Source organism: Diospyros lotus, chromosome 12 (assembly GCF_014633365.1).
Source record: "Diospyros lotus cultivar Yz01 chromosome 12, ASM1463336v1, whole genome shotgun sequence".
Lineage (NCBI taxonomy): Eukaryota > Viridiplantae > Streptophyta > Magnoliopsida > Ericales > Ebenaceae > Diospyros > Diospyros lotus.
The window spans coordinates 30588659-30609091 of record NC_068349.1 but is presented as its reverse complement, the minus strand read 5'-3'; the positions used below and the strand labels follow the sequence as shown (position 1 = coordinate 30609091).

Genomic DNA, 20433 nt, shown 5'->3' with positions numbered 1-20433 from the left:
GCTGTTAAACATACAACAGTCTCAACCTTTGCACACTTGCATACACAATCAATGAATATCAAATGTATTCGTTACTACAGAACAGAGTATGATTTCCAGAGTCAGACACCAGCTTTACTAATCATTCAAAATTTGAAAAGAAAATATGAAGCCAGAACCAACAGTACTCATTCGAGAGTAAAATCTTCCCCAAACAGAAAATGATTGCAGTGTGCAGAGTTTAGAATTCATATAACTAGCCGCACATAGTGAAATAAACGACTAGTATGTCATTGTTTAAACAACAGTGTAATTCACACTGCATGTTCACCTGAATAAATTACCAATAAAGTTTTACAATTGTTTCCTTGGTGTACATCAGATGTCTGTTGACCCTCAGTGATGGATGAACAGGTTTGCAAGTCAACAGTCTTAAACAAACCTATATAAGTTGTCCCATAACAAGTTTTTGCAATTGGTACAATACAAATACAAATGTTGAAACTCTTCAGACTAGCAAACCCAAAGCTATGTGGAGTTTCTGAGAAGCAACACCAGCTCTCTATATATAAGTCTATTGCTGCATGACTGGGCAGAAAATACCTGATTCTGATTCAGAGACTAATAAAGTTCTTCTCCTTCAAGCTTTCAACAGTGTCTTTAATAGTAATCACTGTAGGGATGAAGTCAATTCCCAAAGTCTTTGCTCTATCCTTGGATACCTGGTAAGTTGATATGAAAGGCTTCTCATCCATACATCTGTGACCAACATAATATAACCATGAGCGTAGAAACATGTTTTTCCTTGCCATTTGAATAATTGTGTGTGTGAGCGTGTGTGTGTGTGTGTGTGTGAGAGAGAGAGAGAGAGAGAGAGGATCCATGGGATATTAGGCTTCTTTTCTATTTGGAAGGAATTCATTTGCTTTGTTGCTTTTATATCTAACATTACATCCATAAAAGGGAGGGTGGTGAGCCTTGGTAGTAACAGTAAGGTTACTTCTTTGTGATTGACTGATCACAGATTTGAGTTGTGGAAACAGCTTAATTGGAAAAAAAAAAGGGATAAGGCCGTGTACAAAAGAACCCTCCCTAGAATCCTGCAAAAAGTAACCGTAACAGTGAACATAACATTTCTTTGGGCTAATTACTACTAAAACACCTAATTCTTTAAACTTTTTTTTTTATTTTATTCTCACTTTTTTGTAACATTAAAAGAATCGAACTTTATTAAATGTAACAATTTTAGCACAGTGCCCATATTTCTATTATGTGATAAGGTGGACTTATGACAAGAAAAACCAAGGGCAGCACTCAGTCTGGACTGGACCAGACCAAGACTGAAATTTTGCAGAATGTTGGACTGAAGACCCAACTGGTCTCAAGACCGGACTGGTTCAGTCCTGTACGGTCCAATTTAGTCCCCGGCTTGTTTGTTCTGTTTTTTATAAGAATTTTAAACACAAAAATACATATTACACCATTACAAACGATCTTTCCAACAAAAACATATAAGCTATTTTAATGGGCTATTTGCTGCACCATTTTGGTAAAAAGGAATCTGGTTAAGTTTTTTGTTAGTAAATTGTTACCTTGATGAATTTATATAGATCTTTTTATATAATATTAGTGACAATAATCTTTATATCAATTTTATTAGTAATAAAGTTCAAAATGAAATTCTTAACATCATATAAAATGATGCAGTTACTTAAATTTCTACGTAACTGAAAACTAAGCAAAATAAATAAATAGATAAATTTCTACGTAGTTCAATTTCAAATGAGGACTATGCTCATTATTTAGTCATTTCAAATCATGGTCCCCCATAAAAAGAGCATAAACAAAGAAAAAGTTTTACTATTTCTTTTTTCTGTTTCATGCTAAGAAAAGTTAAAAAGAAAAGAGAACAGAGAAGAACAGAGGGTGTGTGGCATTCATTAATAGGTGTTTAGTTTTTATTTTTTACTTATTAATTAATTCCTAATATCTACTTTTCTGTTCCCATCAGCAAGTCTTTGTTACATGAACATCTAAGACTTAGGTGTCACGAACCTAGGGTTCGTGATAGGTTAAAAGGGGAAATGGGGAAGAAAATCAGATTGAAGGAGGGAGAGATATTAAGAGAAAGAGAGGGAGAAATAGAAGAATAGAAGAAAGAGGAAGAAGAACGAGAGAGAAAGAGTGGAATATTAGAGAGAAAATAGTATTCAATTCATTAATTCTGGATAAGGAAACAAACCATTACAACAACCTTTTATAGGCCTATTTGCCTTCTAACAGCCTAGCACATGCTCCCATGCGCTTCTAACCACTTGCTAAAATATCTAAAATATCTTCTAACAACTATTATTAACCTATTACTATATTGCCCTCTATAGATTCTTGGGTCATGACAATTTCCCCCTCCTTGAGAGAGTTCTTGTCCCTAAGAACTTACAATAATTTAGCCATTGCTCCTCAACCAATACCAACTCTCTCTAGCTTAGTTGTTCTTTCTTTAATCATTCCCTTTCTAGGCCGCTTCTTGTGTGTTCTTGGATACTCCTCAGCTGAAACAAAAATGATAATCAGTGCAATCAAAGCTGCATCTTCCTCCAGGGAGCGACATACCATTTTTCGTGGGTTGGTGATAGCTACCAAATTAAGATAGCTTGTACCCATAGATTGAGGATCCAATATGATGCCAAATCCAATCAATATATCATCATCTGGGGCCTTCATTGAATTTAGCTGCTTCTAATCACAAGCAACAGCTGAAACTTGTAGTCCTTCAGCCTTCGATTGTTGTTGCAGGGCTGGTTGCAAAGCAGCTGTGGCCAAATTCATGTCCAAGTCTCCCAATTTCTTGTTGGCTCCCATCAGTATTGTTTTCTGATTGACTACCCCAATCATTTCTTGGTTTGGACCTCCTCGATTATCACCTGGAACATCCTTAATGATGACTGAAGTTTCAGTTATGATCTCTTGATTCCCTGCAAATAATTCAGCAACTTCTTTTCCCTTTTGTTGGCTGCAATTCCCCTCTATGTGGACTTCTTTTTCAGCAATATCAGATGATCCCTCTGTATTGGCTGCCCTATTAATCTGTTCATTATAATTTTCCTTGAGATTATGCTTTTCACCACCAAATTTACTCTCAATATTGCAGCCATCTTTCTGATCACTGTTGCCGCCGTCACAATGCTTCTTTTTCTGCCCAAAGTCTCTAGTAGGCAATGAATCGGTCGTTCGTACTCTTGTCTCCTCCTTCGGCTGCTCTACTCCAAGGAAGTCCTCCTTGTTAAAACTTCCGTGATAATCATCAAAATATTCTATTGGAAAGTTGTAATGATACTTCTTAATTAGTATCATCGCAAACTCCTGCAACTTCTCACGGAACATACGGCCAAATTCCTTGCACTCTTCATCAAACCCACCGTTGGTTCCTTTATCCAATTGGCTGATCCCCTTCTTCTGTTCCTTGTTGCTGCCAACTGAAAATGCAGCCTTCTTTGGCTGCCATTGATGCTCCATTCCTACTGAAAATGAAGCATTCTGCTTCATGTATGCACTGTCTTCCCTAGCTTCATGAGTAGGACACCCCACTGAAAATGCAGCCTTCTTTGGCTGCCATTGATGCTCCATTCCAACTGAAAAGAAAGAATTCTTCTGCTGCAACTGAGATTCCATTGGACTCCTTCGTGCACTACTCCTCCTGGCCGAAATCTCACTGGCTGGAAAAGCAATAGGCCAAGAAACAACAGCTCCTTCCATCCTGATTTCCTTCTGTAATTGCCTCACCCAATCACCTCTAAAATTGATCCAATAAGTGGCAATTGCAACCACTGTTATGCTTCAAGACCAAGTTTATTGTAACAACAGAAAAATTTGCCCACTTACAGTGACTTGATCGGCCTTCAAGAGTCCTCTAAACCGTCTTAACTGTCAGCCGAAAATTACAATTGAAATCGCAGCAATTGAGAATCATTGAACTGCTCTAGGAGTCTCCTTCAAATTCTGAATAGAGATCACAGCCAATAATCGATGTGAATGCACCCTAGACAGCCTGGACTGCTTGCTGTTAATTTCCGAACAACCTTGTTTCCTTTCGACTTAAATCTCAAACACGAAAAATCCACTGCTCGGTTCTTCAACAAGGTTCACCACACTTCCGCTGCTCTGTCACGCTTCTGTCACTCAATGGCTGAGGTTCATCGGCTTAGGAATGCCTTTAAAACTACACTCCCAGCTGCTACGAGCTTGCTGGAATCAGTTACTGAAATTGCTGGGATTCTTAGCCGAGATCCAAGACCTATTCCGCCACCTTCAGAGCCACCAAGAACCAATATCACCGTCGGCACTCTCCTGGCTTGTGTCGTCTTCAATTCCCAGCCAAAATTACTTTGCTCGGCTTCTCCACTTGCAGCTGATTCTTAATCGACAGCCTTCCTTGCTCACCAAAGGCACTGTCGGATCAAATTAGCCTAGTCGCCCTAGAAATTAATGGCGGTTCTTCTCAACCCAATCACCGTCCAAGGCTCCCAGCCCACTTGCAATCGCCTCTGATTCCAAAATCACCAGAACTCATTGTTAGTTCAATAGCTACACCCACTCCCGAGTCCAAATCGCAACACTCGCTGTATCGAGACACCCCCGAGTCCAACCCATTGCATCGCAACACTCCCACTTCCAAATCGCGACCTCCTGACTATTCGTGTCACCCTCTAGTCACTCACTCCAGTCGTCCGACCAACCTGCACCGCTGCTGTCGCTCCCTAAGCTTGCCTGGATGGCCAATGTCGGCTCCGCTACCATCCTTCAAAGTCGCCTCTGAAGTGAGTCTCATCCTCGCCTTAGGCAACTTGACTCCCCACCAACACTGCTACTTGAATTCGCCAGACGATGCGCAAACGACAGGCCCGAGTTTCCGAGAACGCATCTTACGGACTCCCTCACCAATCGCGATCAACCAGCTTTAGGACTTCCGATTCCGTTGGATTCACTGGACCACTTGGATCGTCTCAAGCCCAACAGCTGCCTCAATCACCAACAATCGCTCACCTCACAGTAGTCGCCTTGAGGCCTCCTCGATCTGGAGCTCAATCACTAAAATTTATTTCACCAGTCTCGTCCACTGAAATCAAACCTACAGCTAAGGATTGACTGCTCTGATACCAATTGTCACGAACCTAGGGTTCGTGATAGGTTAAAAGGGGAAATGGGGAAGAAAATCAGACTGAAGGAGGGAGAGATATTAAGAGAAAGAGAGGGAGAAATAGAAGAATAGAAGAAAGAGGAAGAAGAACGAGAGAGAAAGAGTGGAATATTAGAGAGAAAATAGTATTCAATTCATTAATTCTGGATAAGGAAACAAACCATTACAACAACCTTTTATAGGCCTATTTGCCTTCTAACAGCCTAGCACATGCTCCCATGTGCTTCTAACCACTTGCTAAAATATCTAAAATATCTTCTAACAACTATTATTAACCTATTACTATATTGCCCTCTATAGATTCTTGGGTCATGACATTAGGATAGGATATGGGAGATATGTGTGTGCAACATGTTTAGAAGGACATTCATTCAACAAAATATGTTGAAGAAGAGTTTTGTTTGAAACTATGGAAAAGCTCCAAACTTATAGTAAAAAAGCTCTTCAATAGTTTGTAAACAACATTTGACCTAAAATAAAAAAATATAAAAATTTAGTGTATAGGAATTTAGTCATGTCCTAGGACATAGACTTGGATACACATACCCTTACCTCCTATCAGGACCCAAGCTTGTGTAGCATAGAAGTGACTTAGGTGACTTCCAAACAGAACTAGCTTAAGATTACTTTGACGATGGACTGGGTACTCTAAAGATAAGTGGCTGAAACAGACCACTGAAGCCTAGAGATGATGCTCGAATGGGTGTGTTTGGGCGAATATATATCGTAAAATATAAATTATGACATCATTGGAATGGAAATGGTCAAAGTTGAAAATTGAAACTAAATGTTAACTACTTTGGCCAACAGGAATTGCTCTTTGCTTCCCAAGTACATTCCATTACAGCTAAAATTGATCTCAAGAATAGAATCTATATGCATCTTATACAATACCTTCAGTTTTCAATTGGAAAAAGTTGTTTAACATACTGAAATGACAAGTGTGCCATTAGATACTAAACAAACAGATAAACATCAGATCAAATTAAAAATAATCAAGTGCAAGCTTTTATATTTTTGAATTTGAATGTAAAAACGATCCTTTTAAAAACAAGGTTCGCAAAGATAAGGCAATGTTAATAACATTAATGATGTCAAATGTCATAAGGGTTCAGAGAGAGAGAGAGAGATAAAGAACTATTAGAAGAAAGCATTGGTTTAAGAAGTTCTGTTGAAGGGAGGTTATTTTGACTATAGGAATGAGGAAGGGATTCTAGAGTAATAGGAAAAGAGAAAAGAAGATGATCATGATAATAATATAATATGATAAGTGGTTCAACCATGTCATTGTTAACGGATTGAGTCCACGGGTTTAGCTAGATCAGAAGCTAACCCCTTCAAAGACCTCTTTCCCAGTCTACCTATGTAGAAAGCGAAGACTCGTTAGAGAGAACCTTTCAATCTCTTGCACATAGAGTTTGCTGGAAAAATATTGTTCTTATTGCATTCTGATCAACTACAAAGTGTCGTGAATGAAGGCTTTGATTATGTGTATGATTGGTCAAATATTCTGTAGATTTAAAGGTTGTAATTAGGATATGATCATATCTAGGTTACTATAAATAAAATATTACTCAATTAGGAGATTTGTTTCCATAGTTAGGAAGACATTCTATGTGTATATATGTATTTTCTAGATTCAATGAGAAGTAAGCCATATTTTTCCACACACAGGTATATTTATAATCAAACCCTAAAAGACTCCTACTTGGAAACAAATAGCAACTAATTGAAGACTCTTAATCCAACAAGAAAACAAAGACTCCTAATAGTAATGAGAAATTGGCTAAAAATAGGAAAACAAAACTCCTAATAAAAAAATAGGAACATAAACAATCCTATTCTAAACAAAATAGGAATGGAAATAAGCCTATTCAGTTTTGGGTTTAGTTCTATGCTTGTAAATTTGGTTAATCGGAGGTCTAGTAGTATCGCCCATAACATCACCCCCTACTTTGGAAATGTGCTTGTCCGCAAGCTCAAATGAAGGAAAATTAGCCTTAAGAATCTCCTCCTACTCCCAAGAAGCTTTAGCTAGAGTCAAATCAACCCAATGAAAGAGGAACTCCTCGGTACCATTCTAGATTCGTGAATCCAACACAACTTGCAGTTGAAAGGGAGGTGTTACCCCACATGGCGGAAGTGCAGGTGGCACTGCAGGAAATCCTCCATGAAAGCTCTTCAGACACGAAACACAGGGTATACCTTGCTATCCCCCAGCAAGGACAGCTCGTAAGTGATGCTGCCAAAGCGGCGAAGCACCTGAAAGGGTCCATAGAAACACAGGGATAACTTATTATTTGACACAAGAAGTTATCGAAGTCTATCTAGAAGGTTGCAACTTCAATAACACCCAATCCCCCACAGCAAATTGTAGATCCCAACAGTGTTGATTGGCTTGTTTCTTCATGGTCTCACATTGCTGCTCAATTTTGTCCTTTGCAAATACAGGTACCAGCATGGTTGCACGACTACTGGCTTCATTCCAGGCAGCAAGTTAATTCTGTTATCATGGTTCCAAGGTAGTGCTAACTCTTGAGGTTCAGCGAAAAGGTAGGCGAACTCCACGAGTAACCTTTCAACCTCATCACTGTCCATCCCAGGGTGGATTGTAGCCCTACAAGCTGCCCCATCCAATTCTGAAGCAGCCTGTCCTTGTAACCTCACTACTTGGTTACCTTGTTGAAGCACCATTGTCGTGTGCATGAAATCCCATTCAATTTTGCCCAACGTACTCACCCAATCCACTCCTAAGAAAACATCAAACCTTTCTAATCGGAGAACAAACAAGTCAACCATGAATTTTTGCTTCCCCATTGTACACTCCTCGTGTGCACAACCCCATTCTTCTCACTCGCTCTCCATTAGCCACCATGACTGAAAATCCTTGTTCACCCTCAGGAAACCTTGTCAATTATGTTGCTAATGTGGGACTCACAAAACTATGGGTGCTACCTGAATCTATCAGAATTAGTACTGGAATCCCTATTACCTTAGCCTTGACCTACATAGTTCAAGAAATTGTCATGCCTGTAATTACATGTAATGATATGGCAGGCTTTGGTAAAAATTCCCCTTCTCCGGTTCAATTTCATCGTCCATAACCAGATCAGTGCAAAATAGCCACTTGCGAGGGTGGTTTGGTGTGAATAATCAGTCGTAGTTAAAGCACAAGCCCTTGGCACAAAGCTTTATCTCCACATGCGTCAACCTCTACCTGAGAGGGGTATTTGTTCTTGGTTTTGCCAACTAGTTACTATGTTGCGATCTCCCTTGTGGATGCCCCATAGCTTGTTTAAACTCAAAATTCTTTTGCTTATAAATTCTAGCCACGCATAGCCATTGTCAAACTTTGAGGCTGTTGTACTTCTACATCAATCTGTATTGATCCTTGCAATCCATTGACATGCATCTCAACCTCTTGTGATTTGGTCATCTTCTCTAACCTTGCCAACAATAGCTCAAGTCTCTGTTGATAGTCCACCGCCCATCCCGTTTGTTTCAGTTTTGATAGCTCCCTAGATCTACTTCCTTGAATGGGGGGTCTAAATCTCTCATGGCAATTTTATTTGAATGCAGCCCAAGTTAATGTCGAAGCTTCCTCTTCAAAATTTAGAAACTAAATCTATGCCTCTCCTTCCAGGTGAAAGGCTGCTAGGCCCCATCTTCTCCTCTTCTGCAGTCCACTGGTGCCGGAACAAGTGCTCACATCGATTAACCAAGGTAAGTTCTTTCTCACCACTGTAGCAAGGGAAATCCAGCTCAGTGTAGTGTGGGACAAATCCTCCTCCTATGCCGACACAATTAGCGAGTTCTTACTGTTGTTATCTTATCTGATACACACTATCCTCCCCCACACCTGACGGTATAGAACCCACCTTAATGACATCCATGTCATGCATAACTATTGTTGCCCATGGCTGGCTTTGATCATTTGTTAACAGATCAAGTCCATGGGCAATTAGCTAGATCAAAAGCTAACCCCCTCAAAGTCCTCCTTCCCTATCTACCTATGTTGAAAGCTAGGGCTTGTTAGAGTTCCCTTCAATCTCTTGCACACAAAGTATGTTGGGTAACAGAGAGGAATCATAACAGAGAGGAAATACATGAAGGGATAGAAAGCCTCATTGATCTGTTTGCTCGTTGAGATCTCGGCCTTAAATATAACCTAGAACTAATACAATCAAATTATAGAAATGCCCTTAACAGCAACAAAAATACAAATTATAAGAAACTAACAAACAACAATATCAATGTGTAAAATACAATACAAAATAGAAAACAAAATACAACAAAAATTACAACTCTATTACTCTCCCTCAAGATGGACAAAGAATATTGATGATGGCCATCTTGGATAATAGTGGGAAAAGTTGAGAACCTCGGAGAGCCTTAGTAAACACATCTGCCAACTAGTGTTGTGATTGAATGGGAAGTAGCTTGATATGTCTAGCAATGATTTTGTCATGAACAAAGTGGCAATCAAGTTCAATATGCTTGGTACACTCGTGAAACACCAGATTAGTGACAATATGAACAACAACTTGATTATCACAAAAAAGTAAAGCAAGAGGAGAAAGAGTAACTTGGAAATCTGAGAGAAGTTGAGTAATCCAGGTAAGTTCACTGGTAGTAGAAGCCAAAGCTCGATACTCAACTTCAGCTGAGGAACGGGTAGGGCTGGCCCAGAGATTTTAGTGGCCCTAAGTGAAATTTTATATGGGATCCAAAAAAAGATTGCTTTCTATTTTGCTCCTTCTTCTGCAAAGAAAATCAGCCGCTGGTGCTTGCTACCTATTGCTGTGTGCTATTGACAAAACAAGAAGAAGAAGAGAGCCGAGTAGACACACAGAACAAGAAGAAAACGAGAGGAACAGAACAGGGACGCACACAGTCGCAGACAAAACAACTACAAGAAGAAGACGAGAGCATTGAGCTTCCTTCCTGGCTGCCTGCTTTCTACTTTTATAATTTTATTATAAATATTATTGTGGAATATTATATATATATATATATGTACATAAGTAGCCCACTCCCCTTTCAATTTTAATATATTTCTTCTTATTGCAGGTGCACTTGAAGGCTGCAGCCCACTACCCTATGCGCAATTATGTACATATATTTAATATAGTTGGATCTGGCCTAATCGTTGAATTTGAAAGGGGCCCTAAGATGAAAGGGCCCATAGGCGTTGGATCTGAAAAGGGGGGCCCTAGATAGCCTATGCCTAGTCTGGACTATAATTGCTAAGTTCTTCCCATACGATCTTAAGTTTTGTGAAATAAGCACTAACAGATAACTGGCCTTGTGTTAGGTTCATTAATTATCTCCTAAGTTGAAATATCTGAGGGCCATTAGACTGTTAATATCTTTTCTTAAGATCATTTCAAATATCATAAGAAGATTCAGAGAATATCACACTTGCAGATATTTCTTTAGAGATAGAATTTAAAATCCAAGAGATCATAATATTGTTGTTTCTGATCCAAGAATTGAAAAGAGGATCATCACCTGGTGGCTGAGAAATCAAGCCATTAACAAAACCTAATTTGCTCTTTAGTGAGAGAGCAATTAGCATTGTGTAGCTCCATGACCTGTAGTTGTCTCTAGTCAGTTGTTGAGAAACCAGCAACAACCCAGGACTATCAGAATGATGCAGGAAATAAGGACTTGAGGTGTTGCTAATAGCAGAGGTGCTCATTAACGGAGAAGAGATTTCCAGAAATGAAGTCGCCATAAAACAAGTATGAGCGATCGATTAGATTTGAAGGAAAGGAAAACGATAACGGAATAAGATCACAAGGTTCGCGATCGCTAAAAGTGAAGAAGAAGGAAGACGATATTATTGACGATAATACCGATTTGCAGAACTCCGAACAATGGAGGTTCACGATGACACCGGGAAAAAACAACGCACGACGTCTATCAAAAAAGGAAGGAAGCGTACCTAGAACTCACGACGTCGGAGATCGACAAAGAATGGAAATTGTGTCTAGGGTTTTGATATGCGCTCTGATTGTAACAGAAAGGAAATGCACGAAGGGATAGAAAGCCTCATTGATATGTTTACTCATTAAGATCTCAACCTTAAATATAACCTAGAATTAATATAGTCAAATTACAGAAATGCCTTTACAGCAACAAAAATACAAATGATAAGAAACTAACAAACAACAATATCAATGTGTAAAATACAATACAAAACAGAAAACAAAATACAACAAAAATTACAACTCTATTACTGGGAAAATATTATTCTTATTGCCTTCTAATCAACTACAAGAGAATATTTATAATCAAACCCTAAAAGACTCCTACAAGGAAACAAATAGCAACTAATTGAAGTCTCCTAACCCAATGGGAAAAACAAAGAGTCCTAATAGTAATGAGAAACTGCCTAAAAATAGGAAAACAAATCTCCTAATCAAAAATAGGAACAAAAATAATCCTATTCTAGTCAAAATAGGAATAGAAATAAGCCTATTCAATGTTGGGTTTAGTTCTACACTTGTAAATTTGGTTAATTGGAGGTCTACTAGTATCACCCATAACAGCCATCCTTCTTTTTATCCTTCATTCTCTACATCATTGTTGAAATCCTTTTATTTTATTAACAAGAGGAAAACAAAACAATTTTGATCAAGGATCCTAATATATGCCCAAATATAAACCCCTTCCACATGAGTATTATTTATATTTCAAAAAAAAAATTAGAATCTAAACTTTGTAAGCCTTAGAATCAGTTTAGTTGTTTCAAATTTTGTTCCTCAAATTTACAAAAGGTTGTAGGGAAGAAACTAGGAACAACCTTCACATTAAGTTATCACTGTTGACCTAGGATATGAATGTACTTTTGTTTTTCACAATGTGTTCATGAATGTGATCATCAGTCATAATATTGTATAATAGATAAGATATAAATTGAAGATGTGCATGTGTGTGCATGCATGTATGTGTGTGTGAGGGGGGGGGGGGGGGGGGAGTGAGTGAAAAAGTGGGTCACTATAGTTTGGGTTTAAGATATAAATTGCACTTAGACCCCTTGCAGTTTGAGTCTTTTGCATGGAGATCTTTGTGCTTTAAAAATGGTTTTGAAGGCCCTTGTGGTTTAAATTTTTTGTTTAGACACCCTTTTCATTACAAAATTTGCTAAACTAAATTAAGTTAATTAAATAATAAATAATTAAAACTAAAACTAAATTTAAGCATATAAAATTAAAAAAAAAAGCACCACTAAAGAACAAAACTTGTTTTTTGGCCAAAAGTTGTCAGCAATGGCTCTTGCCATTGCAGGTGACACCTTTTCTGTCACTATTCCTGATCATCGAACACCGGCCAACCCTTGCCCTTCCATCCCCCATTCCCTCTCTTTCACTCACTCACCATTACAAACACCATTGTGAGTCTTGCACTATCGCAAGCACCATGGTCTCACGCCAAACACATCCATTCTAACCGGCCACTACCTATTGCCTCTATTGTTACCAATCTCCTTGTCATCTCTTTTTCGTCGCCTCTATCTTTGTCCCTGTGTCATCCCCTCCTTGTTTCTCTCTTTGCTATATCGATCCTCTCTATCTTCTCTACAACAAAAATGGAAGAACCCATCATGGTAGTTGTTAATGGTGGCAGCAGAGGAAGAGTCTTCCTCTCTCTTTCCCTATCTCTCTTTGCAACAAGAAAGGTAGGCAACATTGGCATGAATCACAGCTGAATAGATCCTAGAAATCTATCTATGGTCAATGTGTTCCATGAACCCATCAATTTCTAGAGCTAATGGGTTTTGGTTTAGGAAATTGATGGGTTCCATAACAAACTTGCTTTGATGCCTCTACCATTGTCTTCACCTTTTCTATTCTTCTTCTTCTTCCCCATCTCCGATCTCTCTACGTTTGACCATTACTGTCACCTCTCCTCCTTGGTGAAACCCTAGCTGTCGTCGCCTTTCCTCCTTATTGTCATGGTTGATGTTGCAATCACACTTGACTCACCTTAAATCCCTTTCTCTAACTCCATCATCTCCCTAGAAACAAAGACAAGATCCTGTTATAGAATCCATCCCCAATTCCAAAATTTGGAATTAGTTGAAATCAATGAAGAACCCAAAGATGTCTTGCACATTCTCTCTCTCTCTCTCTCTCTATATATATATATATATATATATGTTGGATCCCGAAGATATGTCAAGAGATCTTTAGAAGTTTCCAAAAACTAAAATAGGATATTACCTAATTTAGTCTTAGGAAACTTTCCTAAGAATATTTATACGTATCTTTCTTTTCCTTTCTTGTAACTAGATTAGATTCCTTGTATATATGATTAGTTTCCCTTTTTGTACTCCTTTTCCTCTATAAGAGGATGTACCTGTGTACATTCAAGATATGAGAGTTTTGTTGTAATTTCCTACATAGTATCAGAGGCTAAGAAAACCTAGGACTCTTTTCTCGAGCCTTCATCGTCGACTATGACCACTACTAGCAGCCTTCAATGCTTTCTCCTTGTTCAACTGGTTGTTTTTTCCAGATAATCATGTTAGAAATATCCGAAGCAGCACCTACTATGACCACTGCTAAATCAATCCCAATCGATCAACCAACTAGAGCAGGAGAGCTGCCTAGGATGCACCATTCCTACCGATTAGAAGGTAGGAATTACTTGTAGTGGGCTCAACTTGTGCAGACATTCCTGAAAGGCCGAGGGAAGATGAGCCACTTGACTGGAACTCCTCCAGAGGCTTTAGATCTCATCTTTGCAGCATGGGATACTAAAGATTCCTTGATAATGTCTTGGCTATGGAGTGCCATGCAACCAGAGGTTAGTAAAAACTTTATGTTTTTAACTTTAGCAAGGGATATTTGGGAGACTGTGAGGAAAACCTATTCTAAGGTTCAAGATGCCTTGATTATTTTTGACATTGAAACTAAGATTAGTGGCACTAGATAAGGAGCCTTGACTGTCATAGAATACTACAATAAGATGAAAGGATTATAGTTAGAACTAGACCATTATCAAGACATCAAAATGACATCAAAATGGTATCCTGCAAGGATGTTGCCACCCTCAATCGGATTGTTGAATGGGATAGGACTGTAGAATTCCTAGCAAGCCAAAATCAAAAGTATGATCAGGTGAAAATCCAGGTGCTTGGTAGAGAGAAATTGCCTTCTCTTAATGAAGTATTTTCCATTGTTAGAAGTGAAGAAAACAGAAGGGTAGCTATGCTTAATGAACATGGGGCAGAAAGTTCAGCTATGGTGTCAAATAACAGGGAAGGGACACAATTTAGAGCAAGAAAATCAAAGGTGTCAATAAAGAATTCTAGCTGTCACAGCCTATGGTGTACCTATTGCAAGAAGCCAAGGCACACAAGGGATACATGCTTTAAACTAGACGAGAAAGAAGCTGTTTTGAGAAGAATGGGAGGATTTAAGAACCTATCTCCAATGAACCAGGCCTATATTTCCAGCAAGGACCAGGAGGAAGCTAGACCCACAAAAAAGATAGATCCTACTGGATCTGATCTCACCCAATTGAATGCAGAGGAGATTACTAAACTCAAGAATTTCCTAAGGACAATCTAGGATTGGGCCTGCTCAATTGCACAGCAAGGTAAATGCCTACATTCTAAGTCTTTTTTTTGCCTCTAAAACTGTTAGGAGTAACATGTGGATCCTTGATTCAGGAGCTACTAACCATATGACCCCTAACTTGAATTTTTTTGAGATATATAAGCCCCTTGAAATCCCTAAATAGATAACAATTGCTAATGGAAGCTTAGTTCCCATCACTGGACAGGCAAGGTTAATCTTAGCCCTAGTATATCTGCCAAGCAAGTACTTCATGTACCTAACTTAGCTACCAACCTTGGCTCTATTCATCAACTCACCAAGGACTTAAATTATCATGCTATTTTCTATCCTCATATGTGTGAATTTTACGACATGAGCATGGGGAAGATGATTGGTGTGGCCGAGAAGCATAATGGTTTGTACTTCTTACACAAGGAGAGTCATCCTAAGGGGAGGCAACACACAATTTCTTGCTCATTCCAGTCCAATTCTGACTTTGCCAACATTTGGCTCTATCATTTTAGGCTAGGTCACCCTCCTTTTACTTTGTTAAAGTATATGTTTCCTGCTTTGTTTAAAACCCTAGAGCCTAGTATGTTTTAGTGTGATGTGTGTGTTATTTCAAAACACCATCGTGTGTCCTATCCAATCAATAATAAAATGTCTTCTAAACCTTTTTCCTTAGTCCATTCGGATGTTTGGGGACCATCCAAGATTCCAAACTGTTCTGGTGCTAGGTGGTTCATTTCCTTTATAGATGATTGTACTTGAATGTGTTGGATTTTTCTAAAGCTACCATTGGAACTATATTGCCCTATTTTTGCAAAATGATTTCTACTCAATTTGACACCCCTATACAAAAATTCCACACTAATAATGCAAGGGATTATTTCAATAATCATTTGCATCAGTTTTTCCAACAAGAAGGGATTGTTCATGATTCTTCCTGCATAGATACTCCACAACAAAATGGAGTAGTTGAAAGGAAGATGAGATATCTTCTTAATGTTGCTAGGGCTCTTCTCCATCATCACCATGTCTCTAAAAATTATTGGGGAGAGGTTGTTCTAACAGTAGCTTGTGTCATTAATAGAGTTCCATCTAAGGTTTTAAATAATCAAACCCATTTATGCTATTTGTCATCCTTCTTTCCAGACTTCACTCTACATACCCCTCTTCCACTTCAAGTGTTTTGTTATGTGTGCTTTGTTAACATTCCTAAAAACCAACGAGACAAACTTGATCCTAGAGCTCTTAGGTGTGTCTTCCTTGGTTATTCTCCCACTCAAAAGGGCTACAAGTGTTACAATCCTACCTTTGGGAAATTCCATGTCTCCAAAGATGTTACCTTTGTCTCAGCCTTTTTTGGTTCTCCTTCGACTGGTCCCAGGGGGAGAATGGAGAATATGGGGACCAAAGTATTAGGGATGACTTTCTTGACTTGGCACCAACACCAACCAGCTCCAATGACCTAATGATTGACCCTCTAATTAACACAAACTAGTCTCTATAACCTAATTCCACTCCTATTCCTATCCCTCCTACTTCCTCTCCTATCTCTCCTCAACTTGCAACATCCAATGAGCAAGTAGTCCCTCGATTGCCATCCCCAGTTAGGTTTAAAGGCTCAACATATGTGTTCAAAAGGAGGCAACCCATTGTGGACTCTCAACCTGCATCAGCATCATACTCAGTTTAGGTATGGAATCCACACAACCATGGGATTCAACCCTTCCTAACCCTATTTCTAATGACTTGGACCTGCCAATTGTTGTAAGGAAAGGGGTCAGAAGTTATACCTTACACCCTTTGCCTAATTACCTATCCTACCATCGTCTCTCCCAAAGCCACAAAAGCTTCCTAACCTTATTGGATACCATTGTTATTCCTAAGTTAGTAGATGAGGCTCTAAAAGACCAGAATTGGAAGCAAGCCATACTAGAGGAGATGAATGCTCTAAATAAAAACTAGACGTTGGAATTGGTGCCTAGACCTAAGGGAATAACCCCAGTTGGCTGTAAATGGATATTTAATTTAAAGTACAAGGCCGATGGAATTTTGGAGAGATACAAAGCTGGGTTGGTGGCCAAGGGTTACACTCAGTCCTATGGCATAGATTATCTTGAAAACTTTGCCTCTATGGAAAAGATGACCACTATGAGGATCCTTATATCTCTAGCAACTCATTTCGGGTGGAAGATGCAACAACTCGATGTAAAGAATGCCTTCTTACATGGGGACTTAGAGGAGGAAGTGTTCATGGAGTTACCTCCTGGATTTTAGGAAAGAGAGGTAGGTACAATGTGTAGGCTAAAAAAGGCTTTGTATGGGCTCAAGCAGTCCCCAAGGGCATGGTTTGGGAGGTTTTCTAAGGTCATGAAGTCTATGAGATACTCCCAAAGCAAAAGGGACCATACCCTCTTCTTTAAACATTCGGGAGAAAGGGTCACAACCCTACTAGTGTATGTTGATGATATAGTGGTCACAGGAAATGATGATGAAGAACAACAGACCCTCAAAGGGAAATTGGCTAAGGAATTTGAGATTAAAGACCTTGGGGTTCTCAAATATTTTTTTGGAATTAGAAGTTGCTTACTCTAAGGCTAGAAACAACATACCCTCAAAGGGAAATTGGCTAAGGAATTCGAGATTAAAGACCTTGGTGTTCTCAAATATTTTTTAGAAATAGAAGTTACTTACTCTAAGGCTGGAATCTTCCTATCCCAATGTAAGTATGAGTTAGACTTGTTGGCTGAAATAGGGATGACAGGGGACAGAGGAACCAACGTACCTGTGGAACCTAACATCAGATTCAAGGAAGATCCAAAGAGGAAGGTAGTAGATAAAGGAAGGTTCCAAAGACTTGTTGGCAGACTAATCTATCCCTCTTATACTAGGCCTAACATAGCATTTACTACAGCCTAGTAAGCCAATTCATGCATAGCCCAACCGAGGAGCATATGCAGGTAGTAAGAAAGATATTATGCTACCTAAAGGCCATACTAGGTAAGGGCATCTTGTTTAAAGTTGGGGCTGAATTAAATGTACAAAGATTCACAAATGCAGATTATGGTGGTTCTTTAATTGATAGAAGATCTACCACTGGGTATTATATATTTTTGGGGGAAAATCTTGTATCTTGGAGGAGTAAAAAGAAAAATGTGGTGGCAAGATCTAGTGTGAAAGCTGAGTCTAGGGCCATGGTCCTAGGTTTATGTGAATTACTGTGGCTACGGATTATTTTAGAAGATTTAAAGATCTAGATCCAAGGTACTATTAAGCTATTTTGTGATAATCAATTAGCCATTAATACTGTTCACAATCCCATTCAGCATGACAGGACAAAGTATGAAGAAATAGACCGGCACTTCATAAAGGAGAAGTTGGATGCTGGTCTAATTTAGATTCCTCATGTGTCATCTGAAAATCAAATAGTTGATGTGTTAACTAAAAGGTTGCCTGCAAAACGATTTGAAGTTCTAGTAAGTAAGCTGGGAATGACCTACATTCATTCACCAGCTTGAAGGAGAGTGTTGGATCACAAAGATATGTTGGATCCCGAAGATATGTCAAGAGATCTTTAGAAGTTTCCAAAAACTAAAATAGGATATTACCTAATTCAATCTTAGGAAATTTTCCTAAGAATGTTTATATGTATCTTTCTTTTCCTTTCTTGTAATTATATTAGTTTCCTTTCTTGTATATTAGATTGGTTTCCTTTCTTGTATATTAGATTAGTTTCCTTTCTTGTACTCCTTTTCCTCTATAAGAGGATGAACCCATGTACATTCAAGATATGAGAGTTTTATTCTAATTTCCTACAATATATATATATATATATATATTACAATGGTTGATGGTTCATAAAAAATGGGCTCTTTTGGGTAGCTGATGAATCATTGGCAATAGGAACCATCATTGATGGATTCCTACCCACCATCAATGGCTTTCTTAATTTTTTTTTCTTTTTATTTTAATTTTCATCTTAAATTTAGGTTCATTTGGTTTATTATATTTTAATTAATGTTGTTATTGGCAGAAGGGGGTATAAGAAAAAAATGCAAACCACGAGGACTAATATTCATTTTTAAACCATAAGTGGTTTTTGTGCAAATGGCCAAACCACTGGGGGTAGGGCAATTTACCCATATAAATTTATAGAAATGTGTGATAAGAGTATATATATATATAAATCCTAATTCCTCCTCAACTATGAATTAACAATTAGGATTTTTTTTTTTTTTGTTGTAAATGTAACAATTAGGATTTTACAGTGTGAGAGTATGGTAGGCTTCTTATTGTATTGTTATGTTACTATTTATGTTGTTGCTTTTGTTTTGTTTATTGTTGTTAGGCGGTTATAAGATGTCTCGGTGTAGAGGCTTCTTGTTAAGACAGCTGCTATAAATAACAGTGTCTTCTCTTTGTTAGCATTGTATTCCTTTTGTAATTTCACTGGTGAATATTGAGAATTTTCTTTCCTCTCTTGGTTTTCAGTTCTGAATTCTTTTCAAGCTCTTTCATACTATTTCATGGTATCAGAGCTTCTGACGTAAGTCATGAATTCGTCACCTGTTCAAGGTGCTTCCTCCTCTTCACCACCTTGCTCGTCGTCTACCTTTTCTCTTTCTTCGCAATTTGATTTTGGTGCAATTGTGAAGGCCTTCCAATTTATTCCTATCAAATTGGATTCTGGAAACTATATTTTTTGGAAGGCGCAAGTTCCAACTACGATACGCGCCTTCGATCTGTTTCCATTCTTGAATAAGGTCTCACCATCGCCTAAGTATGTTGCTGAGCCTGGTGATAAGGAAGCTGTAGGACAGATGTTGAATCCAGAGTATATGGCGTGGTTGCGATCAGATCAGCTCCTTCTTGGCTAGTTGTTCTCCACAATTGATAAGGATGTACTAGCGCAAGTAATACATTGCGAGTCATCTTCTGAGGTATGGTCTACACTTGAGAATTTGTATTCGAGGCAAACAATCGCTAGGTCGTTTCAGCTTAAGCAGCAGCTACGACTAGTTAAGAAAGATGATATGTCGATTAACGACTATATTCTCAAGATTAAGACAATTGGACATTCGTTGGCTACTATAGGTGAACCTTTGGATGACAAAGAATTGTTGCTTACAATTCTTAATGGTTTAGACCATGACTATGAAACTGTAGTCAGCCTAGTGATGTACCAGATGAATGATGTAGATCTAGACAAGGTCCAGTACCTGCTATTAATGCATGAACAGAGATTAATCTCTAAGAATGTACCACAGTCGACGGTTAATGTTGATTCGGTCACACCTTCAATGCAAGTCAATTTGAGTGATTATAATCAAAGAGGAGGAGCTAATAATTTTCAGAGTATGAGAGGAGGTCAAAATCAAAGAGGAGGTGGTTTTGGTACACGAGGAGGACGTGGTCGAGGTCGTCAGTCTAGTAGACGTTTTTACTGCCAATTATGTGGCAAACCAGGACATCTGGTTTATCGATGTTATCATCGCTTTGATAAGAATTTTCAAAGATTCGTTGGTTTTGTTCCAAACCAGAACAAGTTTGGTAATTTACCAGTGAATTCACAGTCAGATTCTAGAGCTTATATAGCCTCCCTAAGTGACTCTAATGAGGTCTACATGAGTGATGTTGGCTTGGTTCAAAGTGCTCACTATAATCAATTTTCTCAATAGCCTT

General features: G+C 38.5%; 1 protein-coding gene across 1 annotated transcript in view; it reads right to left on the bottom strand.

Annotated features, from left to right (window-relative positions):
* Positions 1 to 219: 219 nt before the first annotated feature.
* Positions 220 to 20433, bottom strand: part of LOC127786614 (phenylacetaldehyde reductase-like) — an 81087-nt gene continuing 60873 nt past the window's right edge. The window contains exon 6 of the mRNA XM_052314118.1: positions 220 to 738. Within this exon, the coding sequence (XP_052170078.1) occupies positions 594 to 738 (145 nt within the window). The 3' untranslated portion in view covers positions 220 to 593. The remainder of the gene's footprint in view (positions 739 to 20433) is intronic.